This window comes from Buteo buteo, chromosome 25 (assembly GCF_964188355.1).
Source record: "Buteo buteo chromosome 25, bButBut1.hap1.1, whole genome shotgun sequence".
Lineage (NCBI taxonomy): Eukaryota > Metazoa > Chordata > Aves > Accipitriformes > Accipitridae > Buteo > Buteo buteo.
In genome coordinates this window covers 20,600,353-20,623,714 of record NC_134195.1, presented here as the reverse complement: position 1 = coordinate 20,623,714, position 23,362 = coordinate 20,600,353, and the positions used below count along the sequence as shown (strand labels likewise).

Below are 23,362 nucleotides of genomic sequence, written 5' to 3'. Positions count from 1 at the left end.
GCGGAAATTTCAATGGCTAAGACACAAATGTAATTTCCAGTCAGACCAAAGTGTCAGCTTGCATCCAGCACGTGGGGCCAAACCTGGGATCCAGGAGGCATTCAGCAGGGAGAGTCCTGGTAGGGGCTGGCCCTGTCCTCATCTGTATTTCACCAGCAGTTGTGCATCAACACATGCCCAGGTTGCCTTCACAGCTTCCCTGCTGACAACGTTTTGACAGATGTTACACTGTTGTTTTTATCTTTTAACGTAACTGATTATTTTTAAAGATATGGACAAAGAAACCCTAAATATGATTCCAGATCTCTTGCATGTATTATAGATAGGAATAAAAATGAAACCAAGTTGGTTAGGCTCAGCTGAGTTAGGATCAGAATGAGCCCAGGATTAGCAACTTTGTATCTCCAAATACACAAATGCAAATTCTTCCCTAGCGGACAAATTGAAAAAAAAGCCAACTTAATTTTTATTTCCATGGTGTAGACTTTTGCATGGAAGTTCTGCCTACTTGCACTTGTACTGTGGTTTCAGCCCAGCCGGTAACAAAGCACCACGCAGCCGCTTGCTCACTCCTCTCCCCAGGCCGCGGGGGGATGAGGAGAAAATATAAAGAAACGCTCGTGGGTCAAGACAAGGACAGGGAGGGATCACTCCCCACTTACGGTCACGGGCAAAAGACAGGCTCAACTTGGGGAAGAAACAAAATCAATTTACTTTACTACCAATCAAATCAAAACAAGGATATTAGGAAGTAAACCCAAACCTGAGAACACCTTCCCCCCAGCCCTCCCTCCTGCCCAGCTGAATGGGGAATGAGGGCTGGGGTCGGTTCCTCACCCCTGGTCTCTGCCGCTCCTTCCTCCTCAGGGGGAGGAGGACTCCGCACTCAGTCCTGCTCCGCCGTGGGGTGCCTCCCACAGGAGACAGTCCTCCACCAACTTCTCCAGTGTGGGTCCCTCCCGCGGGCTGCAGTCCTTCAGTCCCAGCCCGCTCCCCGGAGCGGCGGCCATCTTGGGGGGCCTCCGCTCCCCTCCATGGCTGGGGGGGACAGCCTGCCGCCTCACCGCGGGCTGCGGGGGCATCCCCTCCTGCCTTCCTCCCTGACCTCGGTACCCACAGAGGGGTTCCTCTCCCGTTCCAATCCCCCACTCCCTGCAGGTTTCCCCTCTTAAATCTGCTCTCCCACCGGTGTTTCCACTGTCCCTGAGGGGCTCGGCCTGGGCCAGAGGCGGGTCCGGCTTGGAGCTGGGGGAGCTTCCAGCAGCTTCTCACAGGAGCCGGCCCTGCCGACCCTACCCTGCTCCCAAAAACACCTCGCCACACAAACCCAGAACAACTGGGTACACAAATGGGCAAATATTCAGGGACAGAAAAAGGATTTTGCACTTGTATATTACACTAATTTGGGAAGGAAAGCAGTGCAAATGGAGATGATCCATGAGAACAGAGTTTTTGCAAACAAACCCAGAGAAATGAGGTGGTGGTCTTCCTGAAAAAAATGTTGCCATTTGCTCACTGGTAGGTTCCCGATGTTTGTTTTAGACCGAGAAATTGCTCAAAAATAAAAGGGCACTGCTCAGATATGAAACTCCTGGTGTGACCGTGACTCGGTGAAATCGATTGAACCGGTGGGGGGACGGAAAGGAGCCCGTGCAGTGCCGCGATTTCCATGCCGTGCCGACAACACGGGGCCTCCAGTGGGAAGCGCGGCTCCCCGGACATGTGTTTTCAATATCCGCAGGGTATGCCGCGATCGCTGCTGTGCAGCAGGCGTTCAGCCCTCCGTTTCTTGCATACGGTCAGGGCTTGGCAGATAAGAGGGGTGGTTTCGCACAGTCTGCAGCGTCCAGAGAGGCACGCGGAGAAGTTGCCTGCAAACAACTTGCTCGGGAGCGGCGCAGATCCGCGTGCGCGCTCGTACCTCTGCAGGTTTTCTTTGCAAATCCCCTGCAGGCAGAGTTTGCTCAACTCGTTGAACTGGCTCCTTCTGTCTTGTTTTTTTGGCAAACGAAGAATTTCCTTCCTGATAAAAACGGACGGCGGGCGCCCCGATTGGGTGCTGTGTTGGAGAGGATGTGACATCAGGCACATCTCTCGCTTCGCCGGATCGCTGGCTGCCTACCAGGGCAGTCAGGGAGCCGTTTCGTTAAATCCCAACCCAGGTACTCGAGTTTCTGCACAAAGTGCTGTCGGCACCACATCCCAGTCTGCTGCAAGGTCTGTTTGACTCGTGCGTGCAGAGTCTGCTTAATAGATCACTCCCACTGCTGGGGGCTCGCCGGGACGATGGAATTTGAACTCCGGAGACCAACCGCGAAGTGAAAAAACAGAAATTGGACAGACGGGGCTGAGATGGATGATGAGGGAACAAATCAAAGCGCCAGCAAATTGCAAGGAGCTGGAGGCCAGGCGTCTGCAACGTCTCTATCAACCCCGCTGATGGGGGGTAAGTAGCGCTCCTGCCTCGCCACAAGCCTTCACCTCTGCCGGCGGTGGCAAAGGGCAAGATCAGGCTACGGTGGTGTGCTGCTCCCGATGTCCTGCTTCCAGGGCAGGTCCACAGTCAGTCCCACAAAACGTTCCCATGCCCTTGCGCTTCAGAAGGGATTTTAATAAGCTATTCCTATTTGATACTGAATTTTTGATTGTTTTTTTGGTGTATCACAGGAAAGAGTGTCTGATTCTGTACTGCAGTTTGTACAAGCAGAAACAAATGCAGCACTTGAACCACAGCATGCTGAAAAAGAAGTTGCAATGTGGCGTGTTTGACTTAGATTAGTGCCAGCTGGAAGCTCAGCACTGGCTCAGTTCCTCTTTTTTTTCTTTCTTTTCATTCCTTTCTTCCTTCCTTTCCTCCTTTCCTTTCTCCTTTCTTCTTCTTCTTTTCATTTTTCTTTTTTCTTTTTCTTCCTTCTTTTCTTTTTCTTCTTCTTTTTCATTTTCCCTTTTTTCTTTATCCTTTTCTTTTTTCTTTCAGGTGAGCAGACCTAAGTGCTGTTGCCCAGGCTGAGCCACCAGCCCTAGCAGGTTCTTCTGCAATGGCCAGGGCATTGTGGTCAGTTGTGACAAATGCTGTTGTGGTCACCGGTGAACAGTTATTCAGACAAATGGCCTCACTCTGATCATTGCTCTGTTGTCTGCCCCAGAACCCTTGAAAATATGACACGGTGACAAAAGACAAGTAATTTAACTTCACATAACACTTTAGCTGGGTGTGTTCCCTGCAGCTCTGTTTTCTGAGAGGCTACTCCTTCAGCTCATGGCGCGTGCAGAAGGAATGAGGTAAATTAAGATAATGTGACTTTACATTGTCCTCACTCCTTTCCTGGGCTGCTCTGGATGCTTCCCTTCAAACCAACTAGAAAATTAAGACCCTAAAACCACAATGCAAAGATGATCAATATATCTGCTGTGTTGTCTACCTCTCCTCATGCATGTCACGTATGTACATCCTAAGGCTGGGGTGGGAGGGACGGGATGGTGATGTTATTAACAGTACGAATTGAACCAGGTCCACACTGGAGAGGAGCTCCAGCAAAATGGAGGCTGGAAGGAGGGAGCCCACATGCTGCGCTGCCGCACAGAGATCATTTGGTCCTTTAAAAATTAGAGTTCAGTCCGTTCCTCTTGTGTCTGCTTGCTGCTTAGCAGAGTCAATAATTTCTGCTGGCAACTTACAACAGGAATGTGTGTGGCTCAGGCTACATGTACCACGAACTTTAGGGGAAAGCCTTAGAATATGAAAAATACCATTTGTAATACTGTTATATATAATGCCATAGGCATATGTGTGTGCAAATATGTATGCAAGAGCACACTTCCACCGAAAGGATTTCAAAGCTCCTTGCAAGCTGCACCGTGGAAGTAAACCAGCCTGGGGACAGGCATGGAGTATGCAACACCCTCCACATGGTCAGAGGCTGAAAAAAGATACTTTCAGCATCACCACAAAAACGAGTGCTCTTCTAGAAAGGTCCCGTGAATGCTCTATTGTCCACAGGGAGCAGTCAGGGTTTGCATGTTTGTGCGGTTATTGCTATAAGGCTCCCTCTGTATACACCACCCTGCCAGCGCTCACGTGCCCAAGTGATGGCAGTGCAATCAAGTATGACCAGAGGTTTAATGTAACATCTGGGCTGGCTGGGATTTTCAGCAGTGAAAGGGGAGCTAGATGCCACTGAAAGCCAGTGGGTTTTGGATGTCTAGATGTTGAAGCTGTTGAGGCCTGACTCAGCTTGCCTGTGGACTAAGGTGTGGGTAAATTTCAAATTTGGATAAACAGTCTCATTCCTCTGTGAAAGAGCAGTTGTACATATTTTTGGCCATCAGAAATCCTTGTTCCTGTGGTGGTACATACAGTGAACGCAGCTGTGCCACCCACATACACCAGCCTTGCTCCTTACCGGGCAGCTCTGGTGGGCAAAGTGTTTTGAGGACTTTCCTAAAAGTCACTATTTCAGGATTTTAAAAGTCCATGGCCAGTTAGCACTGGCATTTGCTTAGGCTTCAATGAAAAGTCTGTGTATGGTATAAATACTGATCGTTTATATTACTGCTGGCATGCCTCCTGTGCTGTGCAGAAGGGAGGAGCGAGACCCCAACATCCACTTCGGCCTCCCTCCTCCTCCAGGCGAGAAACACGAGTTCCAGCCTGGAGCAGGCAGAAAATAGAGACTTTGTGGTTTGTAAAGGGTGATACCCAGGGTGCAGGAAGCGGGGAAATTTGCCTTCCCCTGGAGGGAGGTTGCCTCCCCAGCATTGCTGCAGGGTGGAGGCGTTTGCTGCAGACGGAGCTAGGGTAGGAGAGATGGCAGATTGGGGCCATGCAGTTCACGGCAGCAGATTTGGAAGTAAGCCATAGCAATTAGTCATCAGACAGGCCTTTAAGCACCCTCTTCCCTATGTGTACAAGGCTGGTGTGAAGCTACCATAGGCCTCCACTTCCATTTAGGATGAAAGCCTTAGTTCCTCTCAGTACAGAATTCCCAGCTGGATTATGATGTGTTGGCACATACCTCTTTTTATTTTCCACTGACATCTATTTTTGACACTTATGTGGTCAATCTTTGAATTCATTGTTAAGACTTGGCAAAATTGCAAGCTAATGGCCAGTCTATAGATGACTATGGTCTGGTCTGGCTCTTTTTAGGCTCTCAGTAGAAACCTGCCTTTTCTCAAGCAAGCACTGAATGGATAAATTCTGCACATGGATGTGATGGCATGACCATGCACCTCCCTTTTTGTCACCAGAATGCTGACACGATGATATAACAACTTGGTAGTTTGCACAAAACCCTGCTTGTATTTGTGTGTCCAAGAAAAGATCAAGCTGCAGCTCAGAAAACTTGTTCCTCAATCTAAATTTTTAGAATTACTATAAACATGCTTCCCTTGCAACTCACACGGATTGGGCAATGGCATTAGTTTCTAAAGGGGAAAATCAAAAGCTTTTTACAGAGCCTGGAAACACAATGGTAACACAGACAGGATCAGCAAGAACAACAGCATGGTCAGATAAGCATCATTTGACACACATCATTTAAAGCAAAGCTATTTTAGTCAATTAGTAATACTGTGCTTTAATAATCGCAGCATAGTTTAGCTGTCCTTATGAGACCAGAACCACAGCTTCTGGAAATGGCTGTTCATTTGCTAAAGCCAAAGGATATTTGTGAACTTACTGGAACTACGTGTTTGTTGTGGGACATGGCTCATGGAACGTAGAAGGAGGCAGGCAGAGCTCAAATGTTGCTGATAATAAAGAATACAATTTTCTTTTAAAACTAATGGACGTACATTACCTACATTTCCTGAGTTCATTCCTCTGTTCATTTCATGTACTTGGTACATCCCATAAAGCTGTATTGGGGTTCTAATTTTGGCCTTTTAATTTTGAGGCTTCTCCCAAATATGAATCACATCTGAGTTGATGAATCTTTTTGTGCCTGTGACGTGTGAGTTTCTTCTCAGTTTCTCATTTTTTTCCCTTTGGCTTTCATAGTGAAAGTAATAGACTAATAGACTTCCAGTAAAAGACTGGAAAAAATCCCTTGACTCACGTCTTGTTAGACATTTCTATACTGCTAAATAAAGAGATTGGGACCATTTCTGTCTTTGAGACCAAATGGTGCAGACTGACTTGCCTTCACATCTTCACCTGCCTAAAGCTGAATGCTCAATTATCCTTCTGGCTTTCTTTACTTGGCAGTGCAGATTTACCTACCCGCTCTGCACAGTCCCTGACAGTGCCTCACAGTCACAGGCAGCAGTGGAATAGATGGCAGGTTTCAAAGTGTCCACCAAACACCGAGCCTGTAGGCCACGGTCAGTAGATCACCAAACACCTTCCCAGTTCCCTGCCAACAAACTTACGATCTGAAGGAAAAGACCCAAACCCACAGCTATAACAAATACATGCCAAGAGCAGGAGAAGGTGCCAAGCTTTCTCCCCGAGGAGAGCGCAGGATGGAGTCTGTGCCCCGTGCTCGGAGGAGGCACAGCCCAGGGCTGATGGTCCCTCCAGCCTGGTCTCCAAGGCATCTCTCCTTCAGAATTGAAAGCTGATTGCTAGTCATTTTAACTGCACCTTTCAGCAGGATATACTGACCAGGTAACAGAACCTCCAGCCACCAGATCTGTGTCCTGTCTCTAGTCATGGTCAGTCTCCGGTGGACACAAAATAAACCTCCTTTCTTGTCCAAGGGGTGCCCAGTGATAGCTTAGGTCAAGTAAATATAAACCTAGCATAAACCAATGAATGATCTAGTGTTTTATACAAGCCCTCCCCCTTTCCCTTCCCCTAACTAGGTAGCAGTCATAACCAGAGACAGGGAAATGAGGAGAAATGGTGAAAATCATGAATCAGCTGCTCGTCCAATCATCCCTGATGAGACCCCTGTTCCTAAGGGCCTTGTTCCACAAGCTCACCCCCCACCACAGGCTTCAAACCCACCCTGAGGTTATTTCCAGGACGACACTGGGATTGCCCTGCGAGCCAGGAGCATGCTGGAGCATTGTTAGGGAAGGATTCTCACAAGAGAAGGTGAAGTCTTGATTATTCTGCTAGATTTTTTTTAACTGCTTCATTCAAATAAGAACTATCACGGGGACCAGTTGGGTTCCCTCTTGTGATGTGTGTGTGACTACTACCAATTTGACCCGCTGCCTGTGTCCAAGAAGGGAAACACTAAAATTTTCCCTCGTTTAGTCCATCGATGGGCCATTTTTCAGAGCTGATAAGATGCAATATGTACATATTTGCAAAAGCGTGCTATGCAGAGAAGCATTGTGATGGACATCAAGTGGCTCAAAAATTGTGTATTGTAGTAGCGGAAATATCCTTTTACCTATACGAAAAACTCTAGACAAATGGATTGCACAGTTATAAAAGAGTCTTGAGAGAATAACTATAAATCTATAGCAGACCTTTTGCAGGCACTATGCTGGCAAAAAGTCTCCCCCCTACCTAATATAGGTATGAAGGCAGAGATCTTCTGTGTGTGATAACACATTTCAGATACCATCATCTTCAGGTCACAATTTACTTAGTGCAGAATTTTTCAATCACAAAACTGTTGTAAGTCTTGCTATACTAGATCTTGTTTAAATTTGATGTCCTTTACTGAGCATGCTTGAAGGTGAGAGAGCGATAGCCCAACAGGCTGGGCGACGGCTGACACAGTGGGTTATCAGCCCACTCCAGCACCCCACGGCATAGCCAGAAGGGGCAGGACATTGGCCAGGAGGGGTTCAGCTCTCCCATGCACGTTCATACCTGAGACAAGATCTGCGGATCTTGTATAAGCACTGGCATCATCAGCTAGTCTGTAAAAATTATTTTAAAGAATTGTGGTGGTTTTTTAGGTTTTGTTGCTGAAGGCGGACTTCTTACTGTTAAGCATCCTGTTCCACACATGTGATCTAGTATAGTCCTGAAAACCTCAGCAGCTCGTCCAAGTTGGTCATGGGGTTTTCTCTGTAGTTAGTGGAAGGAGAGTGAGGTATCTCCGGAGCAGCAAAATGTGTTTCCAAAAGAAGCTGGGTGAAATGCCCTCTGGAAATGCATCTCTTCCTTCCCAGAGGCAACCTGGGCCATTGAAGTAGACCAGACACTGGGTTTTGAGGCAATGAGTGCTGAAGGAGGGAAATGTCTCCCAGAGGGATTATTGTTGTCAGCTGGCTCTGAGCCATAAAACCTGTACTATTGCAGATGGTATGTAAGTGCTGTACCTCACTTTGTGGTTTCAACAACTCAGAGAATACAGCTATTACTTAAAATGCACCGCTGCACGGGCTAACACCAAACACTGAAAACTGAAAGGCAAAATCAACAGGTAACACAATTTATCTCCTTGTACTTTGGTACCTTCTCTTGTTAGGTATTGTTGACTCTAGCCCAGCTCTGAGCAGGGGTCAATGACTGAGCAGCCATACCCTCTTCAAAACACAGTCCTTTTGAGCTAATTGGTAAAGTGTGATGAGCTTCCAAGGCACTGGAAGTAATTTAAAGTGAAGGACAAGCTCCGTCACAGCAAGGTGATGTTCTGCAAATCCCTCTCGTGTCTTCTGAAGGGGAGCGCAGCTGCTCAGCGCCAACACGGTATGAGTTAAAAACACACCCAGAGAGAAGCCGTCCTCTTGTCTCACTCTGTCCTGGCAGCTGCTGCAAGGAAAGCTTGGCAGCTCAAGTGATAAAGTAGAAGAAGAGAGGTTTGCTGGGGTCATGCAGTTGAAGTAAAGTATGCTGAGGAAACAGTCCACGGAGTTGTTAGCCTTTTTTCCTGTCTTTCTCTTTGTACAGACTTCGTTTCAGACTGGTCTCCTTTACACGATGCCTCTATCCATGGGCGTCTGCTTACTCTGAAGAAACTCATCAAACAGGTACCCCTCCGCTGGCTTGATGTGATCTCTGCTGGGTTTGTTCAGTGGTTAAATGCAGTCTGTGCTTTATTGTGAAACCTTAAGGGTGAGAAAGTCGTGTTGACTAGAATGCAGTGAAATCTGTGTGTACCAGATGGGTTTTTTTCTACAAGTGGTTCCTTGCCTAGCGCAAGCTCTGTGCACTAAGCTGGTGATGTGTCAAAATATCCTGGGTCATACTTTAATTCTGGTGCAGGTAACGGGACCCCGGTTGCTGGGATCTCCGGACAGCTGGGGGATTCCTTCTGTAGCTCCTGCGCCTGCAAGCAGCGTTTGGTGCCGTGGGTGGGGGGCAGCTCAGGACCCAGGCAAGGCTCTGGTTGAGGCATCGATTCAGCCACCCACAGATCTGCGGGTAGCTGGGGCCCCGGTTCCTGCTGCAGAAGGGTAGGGAGAGCTATGGAGAGCCGATTTCTGAACCTCACTGCTCCGTTTCTTCAAAATTCTCGGATTTAGCCTGAGGAGGAGTTGATGGAGTGGGAAGGGGTATTGAAGACTCTTCCAGCTTAACCGTCTGGAGCACCAAGATTGCTAAAAACAAAAGATCCTGTAGAATCAAACCAATGGTTTCTAATGCAGGGGCTGGCTTTCCTTCAGTGTGCCTCACTGCAAAGAGCAGAAAACACCTCAAAAGCATTTCAGGATTTGATTCGGTCAACCAGCCACAGACTCAGCAGGCAGGAGGTCAGAAGGCTTGAGCAGTGATGTAAAAAGGCAGCAGTCATGACCCTGCCAAGAACTCTAGTAGCAATTTGTCTTTTTTTTTTTTTTTTTTTAATTTCAGATTTTGCTATTCATGGTGTAGTAGAAATAAAATCATGCTGAGTTCCTAAAGGGATGTCTGTATAGTCCCATTGGACAGTCCACTGCCTACAGCTTTCTGCCTCGACTAGCAGTGTGTAGAAGGCGTGACCTCTGGCGTGCTGTGCCAGGGTCCACTCCAGCCAAAGCATCACAACCTCTTTCTCTGCTTACCTATTGAGATGAGTCCCTCCAGGCAGTGGAGGAAGGTCTGATTACATAAATATTTGAAGCTAGAAAGGGTGGGGCTTTTTTGTTTGTATAGGGGGTTTGGTAGTTGGTTGTAATGATATTTTCCATTATTTCATCAGGGGAGCGATGTTAATCTTGTTACAGCAGACCAGGTGTCTCCTCTTCATGAAGCCTGCCTAGGGGGTCATGCTGCTTGTGCCAGTGTCCTATTAAAACACGGTGCTCAGGTGAGTACGATGGACATTTTATGCCAGTATACCACTGGTATACACACTGTACTTAGCTCTGCTTAAGGTACATATGTTATAAAATGCACTTAATAAAGCAATCCAAAAAGCACAGATGTAAACAACAGTTATTATTCTTTAGATGAAAGTGCAGTGTTCTCATCATTTACTGAAAGAATAAGGGGAAGTTCCTCTTACAAAGGGTTTATAATCCTGCAACAGTTAACGGAGTGTTTTATTTTCTGCACACACCAATCTCATTGGTGTCAATATGCAGTCTTAAATAGAGGTGTAGGACTATTAGGATCAACTGATGATAAAATGGGAAGAGAATGGAAACAACATGCAAGTAAAATGGTGAAGTGGGTGTGTCTCATGGCCTCTACTTTTCAAGCTAATGTTGAAATTAGAGTGAATAAGAAAATTAACTCATTATACAGATGTTACCTTTCAGTTTAAAATTTAAAAAAAAGGCAAAGGCTGCACACTTTCAGCTGAAAATGGACTGTTTCAGGAGAGGGCTACAAGCAGGTGTGTTTCAGCTGAGATAACTGAGAAATGGGCACACATTTAACTTGGTAACTAACTCCTGAGAGACCCTGGAGCGACACTGGTTAAACATTCTTTTGCAGGAGGAGAGACTTGGGGGCAATTTTTAAAAAGATTTTTTTAATGATCTTTTTAATGAAAAGTTGTAATCTTCAGAAGCAGTAGGCAGTTTTTGCAAGGAATTAAATAAAAAGTATTGAGGACCCTGTTTTCTGTTGAGAAATAATTTTCATCAATTTTAAAATACTGAGAAGGCAAAAAAAAAAGCCCGGTTCTCTTATTTTTCCCCCAGGTGAACGGAGCTACTGTCGACTGGCACACTCCGTTGTTCAGTGCTTGTGTCAGTGGCAGTGTGGCTTGCTTGAATTTATTGCTGCAGCACGGAGCCAGCCTACACCCGCCCTGTGACTTGGCATCCCCCATCCATGAAGCTGCTAAGAGAGGTAACCCCACAGGCATCAGCACTCCTTTCCATGTTACTAGCAGTGTGTTGAAGTGGAAGAGAGAGTTAAAGAAGATCATTTTCTCGATTTGGGTCATGTGAAATACCTTCCTAGTCGGTGGCATCACAAGTGGTGCAGTTCCTCCCATCCCTGGTGCTCACCGAGGGCAGCTCAGCTCGGCTCTCAGGACCTCTGAGTTCATGTGGCAACATCTGGAAGGGGATGCGTTGTCCAAGTCAGCCCCCTACCATGTGGACATCTGAGGGAGTCATCTGGCTATCTTCAAAAGCAGTGGAGAGAGACACAACGTGATTTGACTCGTCTTCGGTAGACATCTGAAATGAGTCAGATAAAATGCGAGGGCTTTTGCCTGTTGTGCTAACCGTGGCTTTGCAGCTCCTGTTTTCCAGGTTGGAAACACTGGAGTGGATGAAAGTATTACACTACCATCTCTTGACAAATCATTGAATCTTTGCCAAATTACACTCATGCAATAGAGAATTTGCTGAAAAAAATGCCTCTTCTCTGTGAGTTGACTCTTCCTTTATCCCTTTTAAGGTCATGTGCAATGTGTCGAATTCCTCGCATCCCGTGGGGTAAATATAGATCACAACATCAAGCATCTGGGTACTCCGCTTTATGTAGCTTGTGAGAACCAGCAAGTGAACTGTGCCAAGAAGCTTCTTGAGTCAGGTAAAAAGAAAAATAAAGGATGGTGTGCTTTTGTTTCCTGCAACATCTATCTTTGGATTCTCTTTGCATCAAAAATTTAGAGGAGCTTCTGCTCTGGGACCTGGAGATGTTTCAGTCTTAATGGCAGCCTGAGGTTAAAAGGGGTAGCAGGGTAACCAGGGTCTTCTTGACCCAGGAACTTGGCTTTACAGCTCCCAACAAAATGATGGGTGATTCTGGATTTCACATGGCTGGTGGTGCCTGGAACAAACACCATCCTTTCCAGTGTCTCTGTGCGTGATGCTGCAGTTATTTGAAGTGGGCAGGAAAAAATTTCCTTTTTTTCTTCTCCCTCTTTACCCAAAACAATTGATTCAATTATTTTTATGTAGTATTTCTGCAAACATGTTTTAATTCCCACTGAGGTCACAAAAAGTTTGAAACATTTCCAACACAGAAAAACATTCAGCACTACATACATTGCATCAAACAAACCTAGCTATAAGTCTAAGCGCTTGGATAATTATACAAGGCCACTTCTTGTTATCTACAGTAGTGCAACTCTTCTAACCCAAGGGGCCATATAACCTAAAGTAGCTGCATAGGTAGTACAAAAACAATGGACCAACAAAGCCGCTTTGGAAAAAACAAGCAAACATCACATAGATCATCTTTTAGGTGGGTGATCATCTTTTAGCACAGTGATCTATTTTTGGAGGAAGTCAAACACAAATTAATCTAAATACTGAATGTTTGGCTATTACTTTCTGATTTCTGCTATTTTGTTTTTTTGCTGCCTTCTATATATGAGAATATGTACTATAAAAACATTATAAATGGTTTTGAATTAGTTCTGCAGCTCACCCTTCTTAGGGTGTTTTAGGAGCCATTAGCCCAGGATAGCAGATGGGGGAACACTCATCAGGGGTGCTTGCTTATATCCTCCTCTACCAAGGGCCTCTAGAACTTTTCCATCCTCACATTTTTTCCCCAACAAATACTTTGGCATTTGGAAATCCCACCAGCTTAAGCCTCTGGTGCAGAGCAGGTTGAAACCCTGCATGTATTTTAAGGGAATGGGGCACTGGGATGGGGAGCAAAGGTGGGCTGTAGGTGGAACTACATCTTTGTCCTGCTTGAAGGTATCCATGGGCTGGATGAAGGACTTCCTCATGCACCATTACTCTGGGATCATTTTCTCAGTCACAGCCCCACTCCTCCTCAACCAGTGCCTGTGCAAATTGTCGTACCAAGCCCCAGGGTAAGGAAATCCACCTCTGGGTGGATGCTACAGTATCTATGGATTATTCAGAGAAATAGCAGCTAGTCCAGGAAATGGAAATAGGCTACTGTATAGTCGTTATTCTTTGTCATTATTCTTTGTCATCTCTTGGTGTTCAGGAGCAAATGTGAACAGTGGCAAGGGCCTGGACTCCCCTCTGCACGCAGCCGCCAGGAATCGCAGTGCAGAGCTGGTGACTCTGCTGATTGACTTTGGAGCAGACATTTGGGTGAAGAATGAGGAAAGCAAGAGGCCGATGGAGCTGGTGCCACCCGGCAGTCCTGTGGGCCGACTGTTCCTGCAGAAAGAAGGTACTACTTAGCACTTGTTTTATTCGTTCACTCAGGATTTGTTAGGGAAAAAAACACCCAAACTACTGTAAAAGGCTATGCTATTCCATGCTACTAGCACTATAGACCTGAGAATAACTAAGCTTACCTCCATTCGCCAGCATAGGCACACTATGTTTTCTAGTGTCAGAATATAGTGGCACACTAACAGTGATAATGGTAACAACAATAACCCATCTTTTGACCTCCAGGTTGTGAATCTACTGCATCAGGGAGCAATCATATGGAGCTTGCAATATAATGCAAAATAGAGCTTAGGGTGAAAAAAACAGCAAAATGCTCCTTAGAAATTAGTGGTAGCTTCTTCTGATTACCTAGAGCACTGAAGTCAGTGGGAGTCTCTCAGTTACCTTGTGTCTGAGATGGGAGTAGACCAAGGAGCGTTATCTGGAGCGTGCTGACAAATGCAGGCAGCAAATCACCTCTGATAGGAGTTGACGCTAGGCAGTGAGCGCTAGGACTGGGATCTTTGGCTATACAGTATGCTGATGGTCAGGTGCATGCCAAACACTGGTCTCTGCATAAATGCAAAATTGCAACCAGAAAATTTTTAATGCATGTGATACTGAAAAAAACCCCAGTATAGTGAAAGAATGATCTTCTAGTTCTCTGCCCTTTACTTTTATTGTTGGGCCAAGTTCTTATGTAGGTGCAAAAGTATCTTTAAAGTGAAAGACTCTATATTAGTTTTTTTGTGGGGATTAAGGAAAATTGCACAGGAATGATATAATGAATATATATATATGTACATACATTTATACACTAGGCTTTTTTTAAAGGCCAACATTATGTGTTGAATAATCCAGCAGTATCAAACTGTAAGCTTAACCTTTAGGAAGTGCTTATTTTGTACCTGTAAATGAAATAGTTCCAGGTCATTATACTTTATTGATTATGGATAAATTAATGAATTATGGAGAGAAATTTTACTTACCATTCTCGAGGAAAATTAGAATAAGGTCTCTAGTGTCTACTCAATGGAGTACTTATGTTCTTTAGATGTTCTTATTCAGTCAGTAAGCTATACACATTACTAAATAATCCGGATTTTCATTATTTTGCACAAGTTGCTGATGGTGTGGTCCACAACTCTATTATGGCAGTTACATGTTGATGTGATTGTTGTCATGACAAGATTTACACCAAGGTAACGCTGGAATAACAAAGTGATGAATCAGGCCCTGCTTGAAATAGTAACATGAAAATAATAGCATGAAAACAACTGTGCTGCGCATGTTATGCATGAGCAACTGATACTTGGTTTCCCAGCCTAATCTATGGTGCACAGAGCGGTGATCCTTCTGAGCTCCAATCCCTGCTGTGTTAGTCTCCCGACTCCAGTGGCACCATGTGTGTCCTGTTTATTTGAGATATAGAAAAATATTTCAGGCACACCCTGTGGAGCTGGCCTGAGAGCCGACAGCTCAGGCAGTAAGGAACTTTGCTACATGAAATTCAGCAATCGAAATCAGAAAGGATAAATGCCTGAAGGGCCTTTTGCTGCTGAATACTGTTTTTCTGATGTTCTCCAACACGCCCTTCTCCGAGTAGGGTCACGCCTGATGGACAGCTGACGTCTAACTGCTTTGGCTGACTGAACGGTTGCACCCCGGGGACAGTGGTGCAGACGTGACCCCTCTGGTTTCACCCAGAGGTTTGGAAATGTGCTGGGGGGATCAAGAGTCCCCCCCCAGCCCCGTGTCCCCTCAGCACTGGCAGAGCTGAGCTGCTGCTCCCCTGCCCTGCTCCCACGCACGGCTCTTCTCCCCCCAAGCCGCAGATGCTGGGGGGCAGCAGCCCCTCGCCCCAGGACTTCACCGTGCTGCCGGACTGCTCGTACCCTGCTTGTGCTGCAGGGAGGGTCCTACCCGTGGGCAGGAGAATGAGCTAATGATCCAAAAATGCACTGTGTTTTTGAAGAGCGTGCTTGCGCTTGCTAAATATTTTTCAGTGTAGTGACAACGCTTGCGTTTGGTAAGTCTTTAGATTTGGGGTTTGGGTTGTGTTTTTTTTGAATGGAAGCTTTTATAATGAGCTGTTTACAGGCAGGGCATTTACCTGTGGGATCAGGATGGCCAAACCCACGTGCAATGGCCCATTTAACTGGCTTGCCTTGTTCCGTACCCAAGCACAGGGTGACTAACTCATCTGCTGGCGCCCAGCAGAAGGCTGCAGCCCCCTGCACAGCCCTTCCAACAGTGCAGCCGTGTTCAGCCTTGCAGAGCTCCTGGAAAAGTGGTCTCCTGCGTGAGGGAAGTCTCAAAAGCTGATTAAAGCTGCCACCTCACCGCATTTTTTGCCGCAGCCCACCACCACTAACATTGCAGCTCTCTGGTGACCGCTATCTTACTCGCCCAGCAGGCAGGCGCCGCGGGTGGCACCTAAACTGTCCCCTCCCGGCTCACTTACCTCCCTCCTGCTTTCCACGCTGGCTCTTCTTATCTCCTCCCCACTCCCAGCATCCAGCCCTCATGTCCTTGCTTGCTGACCCCCCCTCCCCTTCTTGTCTGCCCCCCCAAAACCCCCCGCGACCCTCCGTGCTTCTCGCCCCTCCGTGCAGCACATCGCGGCGCAGGTGATGCACTGGGGGGGGCTGAATGTTGACGGGTGCCGCAGTTAAACCGTCACACGGGATCTGCCTCATCCTGGAAACAATAAGGGACCCAAATAAGTGTATAATGCCTTTATACTTAGATTTTTAAAAAAGTGCCACAGATTCTTCAGCAGGGCTTGTACTTCTCAGCATGGGACAACATCAGACAACACAAACTGCTTCACACTCGTGTGAAGAGAAGCTATTTAAGAGAAGCTTAAAAGGGAAAGACTGACGCTGCTAATGCTAATTGCAGCCGTGTAATGACAGAGAGCGGTTAGGCTTGAATTGAACTGCAGGCGGGCTGATGTCCTTTGGTGGGTGCAGGTTTGGGCTGATGTCCTTTGGTGGGCGCAGATCTGGCTTTTCACTGCTGAGCGCTCTGAGGGCCACGCACCCCCGGTGGCAGGAGGTGGGGGGAGCGGTGATGCACAACTGCTGTTTCAGCTTTACGCTTTTGGGGTGATAAAACCGCGTGTGTAACCTCTTCCCTGGCTCTTTCTCCAGGGCCGCTGTCCTTGATGCAGTTGTGCCGCCTGTGCATCAGGCGGTGCTTTGGACACAAGCAGCATCAAAAAATAACCGGACTTCTCCTCCCGGACGAGCTGAAACATTTCCTTCTCCACGTTTAAGCCTCTCATGTTCAAAATGGTGCCTTTAATAACACAGCAAGGTTCGTTGAGGAAAGACTCTTCTCATCAGGAATGTTGCCAATGCCTGCAATGTTAATTTATGATAGCTGTTGGTCTCTGGTAAAGCCCTGGGTCCAAGAAACACAGGACTGACCGACTTGCTCAGTCCTTGCTGCCACCACCCCCAGCAAATAGGTCATTTGGAAAGGAACAATGGTAAAGCTTGGAAATATGACTCGAGAGCCCCCTAGAAAGTGTAGAAAATGAGCCTAGCATTTTAAAACAGACCTCTTGATTCTCTGACACAGTTTTAGAGGGCTCATAGTTGACAGCCCCTTACAAAGAAAAAAACCCGCATATCCCAGCCCAGCACTAACAGCACTTCACGTGTATATTAAGGGTACGAAGGATAGCTACACTTTCTCTGTAAGCAGCACTCGTGCCTGTCATCTGTGAGGGCTGTACCCACACCAATCTACGGATAAGGAAAGGGAACCCAACTGAACCTACCTGTAGAGCAAGCGAGGCCCTCTGACAGATGTTACTTATTTTCTAAGTATATCACACTGCGGATAGATGAGCACCAACCAACAATCATCTGCTTTTAGGCCAGCATCTGAAACACGCGTTTCTGCCGTGGCAGCAAGTAGGTCGCTGCTGATGGCAGCTCCCTATGGTGCAATCATAGTGGGGGGAAAGTTTTTAATCATCCATTAAAATCACTTATTCCTGATGCTTTGAGACATAAGGGAGCCACACTTCAGAACTACACATTTTCTCCTTGTAACATATTATTTTTCAAGGACACAGGCTAACAGGCTATCAGTTGCAGGCATTGAGTGCTTCCCCTTTCTACCCTGAAAATCAGGTGATATTTCCTAAGCATTTCTCAGCATGCATCAGAAAAACATCCCCCTTCCCCACCCAAGAAAAGAGATCGTCTTAAGAGTGAGATAATTCTTTTTCTTGGAGAGGTGCTACCTCATTCATAGCATTTTCCACGGGAGTGGTAACAATAACACCTCTAATCTGTGGTCATAAACCAAACAAAGAGAATACTGAAATTGAAGTCCATTCCAAAGTAAAGAGATAATGGATAATTTCTGCCCCCTGCTTGGTTGCTGAGCTGCTGGCTCACTGTATGCATCTCTCAGACAAACATGACATGTGGTTCTTATTCCACCGAGGTCATAAGAACAAATATTTCCTCCAGCTAAACTTTAACACTGGGTGTTTTTCCTCCCCTCCCAGAAACACATCCTGCTGCCACAAACCAAAGTGCAGTTATAACCACTCTGGGCTGTCCCGGGCGCTCCTGTGGGAATATCGGTTGCCTGATGCATGTGGGAGCGAGGATGCCGAAGCTCGGGCTCTTCTGCTTGCCACCCTGTCTCCTCTCCGGCTCTGGACCGTGATGGATCTGCATCACCCGGGAGCAGCAGCACACCCACCACCTCCCCTGAGGGGCTACGTCCTACCCGCTGCGTTGGAGGGGCAGGCCACATGCTTCAGCGCTTTTGGAATTTCTTTTCTTTTTCACTTAGCTGTGGAGACTCCTGCAAGAGTGGGCTTGGTGTGCGAAAACCGTGACAACATCGTTAACGCCAGCAGTGAGATATACGGAGTCCTCATCTCGTAAGTGGAGAGACGGGCAGCCTTCAAATACACAAACTTATTTTGATGTTTACTAGTGTGCTGGTGTGTGCAGTGCAAGTCTTCCTTTCACACAGGGGAAGTTAAAGAGGATGGGTCAAATGCTACCTGGATGCTCATATTTGGTGTAAATTACAATTCAAATCCTCGGCTAGACAACGTTACTGCTCACTATAGGTATCCAGTATGATGGTTTGATTTTCTTGTGCTGACCAAACACAGCAAGAGCAGTTCTCTTGGTTTTGTGGGATACCAAATTGTACCTTAATGGGACAAAGGGACAAACACAATTAAGTCTGGAACTCCCCTTATGATAGAGCACCTAAAAATCTTCACTTATCTGACCCGATTCATCACACATAATTTGAGCCACGTAAAAATTCACTGGCTGGTTTAAGATGGCCTTCTATATTCTTTCCCTCCTGCTGGGGAAGAAAAATAGACACTGGTCTTCATAGGCTGAATAAAAGCAGGCATCTTGGATGGGAAAGGAGGATCCTTCTAAAATCAGTATCTTGGTTAAGCTGAATTTGCATTGAACAGGCAAGGAACGGACAACAATCCTAGTGCTTAACTTGTGAAGATTAAAGTGTGAAGAATCCCTGCTTGGGTGACACATCTGAAAGCTGAAGATCCAGCTTATTATATTTCAGATGATGAAGAACCATTTTTTTACATACTAGTTTTATCATTTACCCTTAAGCATCTTATTTTGTAACTTTAGCCCATGGGTTTATAGGAGTAATGCTAATACCAGGAGAAAATTGCTCTTAGAAGGTGGTGAGAGTGTTGCTTCTAGATTGCTTTTTTTCTGGAAATTTCATAGTGTGACTCTGTTTACTTGAATACCTCTGATCAAGTGTAATTAGGATGAATTCTGTATGCTCAGCTTGTACCATCTCAGTATGTTTGCTTATTTATTTTAATATAAATTGTGATCAACACTGGCAAATTACAGCTTTATGCATCAACATTTATCCAGTTATAAACTGTAAAAGTTGTACAAGATGCAAACTGAATAAGCTCACATAGGTGAGGTTTGGATCTTCTTCTCTATTTGAAACCATTCCAAATGTAATGCAGGACTTGAAAGATTGTCAGGAATATATTTTACGAGGTTCTTTGCTATTATTTTGTTAGGAGTTTAATGGTAGTCAAGCCACAATTGCATAGGATATTTGCTCAAAAATAAATGGTTTATAAATGGGTTTTTTTGATTGTCATTAATTTTTTAATTGATAGCACTAATTTTGTGGATTGTCTGGTACTGTGGAATTTTGGACTGAACTCTATTTGTTTGCAATCCTGCCTGCAGATGGGTACTGTACAGAAGAATTCCTTCAAATAGACCTATAGTAAAGATAAGACTAAAATGCAAATACTGTGCAAATCTTGCCTTTTGCTGATGTTTTAAGGTAGAGTTGGACTCTTGCAATTCTTTTTCTACTCACTTGAGAGTTAGTAAAAAGGAGCCGGAGATTTCACAAAGTAGGAAAAGATGTAAATTAAGATGGTCACCATCTTTAGGGGTGTTTGTTTGTTTGTTTGTTTGTTACCAATTTGCATCAGTTTGTCTCTCCTGTCTCCTCAGCAAGAGGCACATGTAATGACCTGGGTGCCTGGAGACCCTTGTATGGTCAGAAGTCCAAGGGTTATCTGCCAGCATCCAGTGGGTACACCGCAGGGCTGGAGAGACATGGGAGGGCAGTAATTCCCCCTCCATGAGATGCATCTCTGAAAGAGAGAAAGCAGTGCCAGCAAACTGCTTTACAAGATGTTGTTTCTGCTGGATACAGGGCTGCTTATGAAAACTGTGGAACTAAACAACCAGCTCCTCAACAAAAGAAGACAACTTATTTAAGCAAGAAAATTCTGATTTATTGAAAGATGTCTGACACAACAAATCCTTGCAAAGTTGCTTTGGCTCTACAGCAGTTGCTACGTGGGATCAGCCATGTCCCAGGACTCAGTTCTTCATTCTGCAGTCGTGTGCAAAAGTCCACAGCTGTCCTGCCCATTTCTCACCATTTTATTTTTTTCTCTTAACTGGAAACCACAGACATCTTAATCTAGTAAATGTAATATACAGCTTTGGAGCATATGCAGAGAATGTCTTCTTACCTCTCCACTGACATGAATGCATTTCAGGATGACTAAGAAGGAAAGAAATTTTGCTTTACTAGCTTAGCAAAATGGGACAAACCAGCTGCAAAATAGCAGATTAAGGGTGCTAGAAGGGAGAAAAGAGAGTGCTTGTGTCCCTAAATCAGGATACACTCAATTCTCCTCAGACTCATGTTCTCGAGAGCCACAGGTCCAGGACTTGATCCTCCTGAAGCCACTTTTTCTTGCTTAACACATGCACTTTATCTGTCAAAATGGAGACTGCCTTGCCCTGCAGTCCCAGCCTGAAGCCTGCTGGCTTTGGATAAAAATTTGCCAGAGTTATTTCTCTGCATATCGAACAATTATTTGTCATTCCTTGATACATTGCTCAGCTCACTGCTCCAAGGGATACTCACTTTCATGCACACAGGCATTTGATGCAAAAGTGCTCTCTAGGATGCCTCGAGGAGTCCACCCTTCTTTAAAATGTCAGCAGTGAACTGTTGCTGGGAAGAGAAATATTTCGAATTCTTACATCCCCATTCAACAGGGTAACCCTTACTTCAGCCCTACCTGAGTTCTCAGGTAGCACACCTGGACAATACCTGGGTCATGTCACCGTGCAACAAGGTCTTGTTTCTTTTCTATGCCAGGTGAAGCCTTTCCTTTCTGAACTACTGCCCTTTGCATTTTTAAAGGCCTTGAAACTCGTTAATCATCACCTATTCAAGAGACACAGGACTAGATTCATGGCCTTAGCACCTGTGAAGTAAAATTGAGTTTCTAATCTGACAGTTGTCTCACTTCACAAATTAAACTGTGGAGTCTCTGCCGAGTCTGGGGCTTTTGAAATCCCTAGAGCTTTTCCTTCTGTGGTCTGAAAAATACAGTGGTAGCAGTTAAAGCGGCTCTTTGTTTCATGAAAACATGCTGACTCTGAATCCTGAAGGTTCGTGCAGACCCAAAAAAAGATGTTATGACTATGACAAATATAGGGTTGTCTCATTGTCATTGAAACTGCACTTTTTATTAACTTATTTTGGGGAACAAAAATCATCTTGGCTTTGTCTTGATTAAATAATTGTCCCAAAACAGGGACTGTTGGTGGTGTGAGCCTCTGCGTGGAGCGAAGCTCCCAGCAGCTGCTTTGCTCTCCCCAGTCCTCCCCGAAGATGTGTCACCCCTGCAGATGACTCCCCTTCTGCACCCTCCTGACAAGCACGAGGGCTGAGGCTAAGAAAATCTTTGTCCCTTCCAACTGTTTATATCTAATTTTTCCTGTAAGCTGGTAGGCAGCACCTCTGCCTCGCCAAGTCTCTCGATGAGAACTACAGACATCCCTTTCCAAAATAACTCCATTTGTATTGACACATGTATTTCTGCTCCTCCGCTAATCAGACCTTGGCGAGCGCAAGGTGTGAGCATATCCCGACTTCCTTGGAGTTAAGTCTGTTAATTCATCCCATAGGAAAGGCGAAGCACTCTGCCGGCCCTGGGAGCACCAGCTTATTCTCCTTGTTCACTGACCGCTGGAGGGGGGGATGGCTCTGCTCACAGCTCTCAGTCATTTTTTTAGTCAGCCAGACACTCTACCCAAAACCTTTTCCTCACAGAGCAAAGGTTAAGTAGCTTTTTCTCTCCTTCAAGCTGTAATTACTTTTATTATTTCTGAGGCTAGAAAATAAACAAGACCAACCCCAAAGATTTCAAGCCAAATCAAGCAAATATTGGTCATTTTTCTTGCAGGAAAAGAACAAAACACATGAAAAATATCATCCACCAATTGGGCTATTGGGACATATTCTTTAGAGGTGATGGAAGAAAATGCAAATCCCCTCCTAGACTGAAATAGATTCAATCTGAAATAGATTCAATCTCTATCTTTGCTATCCCTGGCACTTTGGAGATAGATCCCCCTCGGTTTTGGTGAATCTAAGCCTCTCTCACCCAATTTATCCAGCAAGACCGTCTGACTTGAATTCACTAATAGTTTCTCACTGATAGCGCCTCAGTACATAGAAGTGTAAGAGCAGACGTTGGGATTAGGGCACCCCTGGGGCAGGGACTGGCAGCCCCGGGGGCTGACAGGGGTCCGGGGCCGTGGGCAGGGTGGGGGGAGCCCGGGGGGCTGCCGGGGGGCAGCAAGTGCTGGTGGTGCCCTCAGGACCTGGGGAGCCATGTGAATTCTCAGCATCCATGGCATCCTATGAAGAGAAGATCCATAGCTCCAGCCACGTATTTGGTGTATGGCTAATTCCTCCCGTTTGTTCTGCAAGAGTTTTCAGCTAATTTTATCTGGGAAAATGAAGAACTGTTTCTTACGCTCTCCTCGGTACTCCCTTCATAGTCCTCGCTCTCATCCCTCCCTCACAGCCTCTTTTTCCCAGGCCAGAGCCTCCCAGCCTCTTTAGCCACTCATCAGACAGAAGCTGGGTGATAGAAATATTGTGATTCTATTTGTAAATAAAATATCCCCCCCCCAAAACCCCCAACCCTAAAAATGGCCAGAGCTATCTACTGCTTCCCAGCTGCTTTCCTTGCGTGCCCTGAAGTGTTTCTCAGATAATTCTCTGTTCCTGGCTCATATAACCAGACAGCTTAATCCAAAAGAAATACCTAGTGAAAACACACTCAGCTCAATTCCTGGAGGGGTTTTGCACGTGCTTTCTCCTTTCAGTTATCTCATTCCATAAAAATGATCTTAATTGTTTTGCATGCTTATCCTGGATTAAAGGGGGACAGCTACGTGCAAAGGGCACAGCACAGAGAGCTCTTCTTTGCCGAGACACGGAAAAAGGATTGTGCCTCATCCCTGCACGCGGTCTGGAGTTTGTGCCTGCTCTTCTGCGTCCCTGAGCGGCGGTCAGGCATTTCTTCCCCATTCAGCGGCGTGATTTGAAGCCCCCCAAACCCCCAACTCCTATGAAGCCGGACTGAAAGCCA

General features: G+C 45.9%; 1 protein-coding gene across 1 annotated transcript; it reads left to right on the top strand.

Moving 5' to 3' along the window:
• Positions 1–1,832: 1,832 nt before the first annotated feature.
• ASB9 (ankyrin repeat and SOCS box containing 9) lies at positions 1,833–19,991 on the top strand. The gene is made up of 8 exons (XM_075057337.1): positions 1,833–2,446; positions 8,801–8,880; positions 10,032–10,139; positions 10,981–11,131; positions 11,690–11,824; positions 13,205–13,396; positions 16,536–16,701; positions 17,912–19,991. Exons 1-7 carry the CDS (start codon positions 2,353–2,355, stop codon positions 16,658–16,660), a joined length of 885 nt encoding a protein of 294 aa, XP_074913438.1. The 5' UTR covers positions 1,833–2,352; the 3' UTR covers positions 16,661–16,701; positions 17,912–19,991.
• Positions 19,992–23,362: the final 3,371 nt, after the last annotated feature.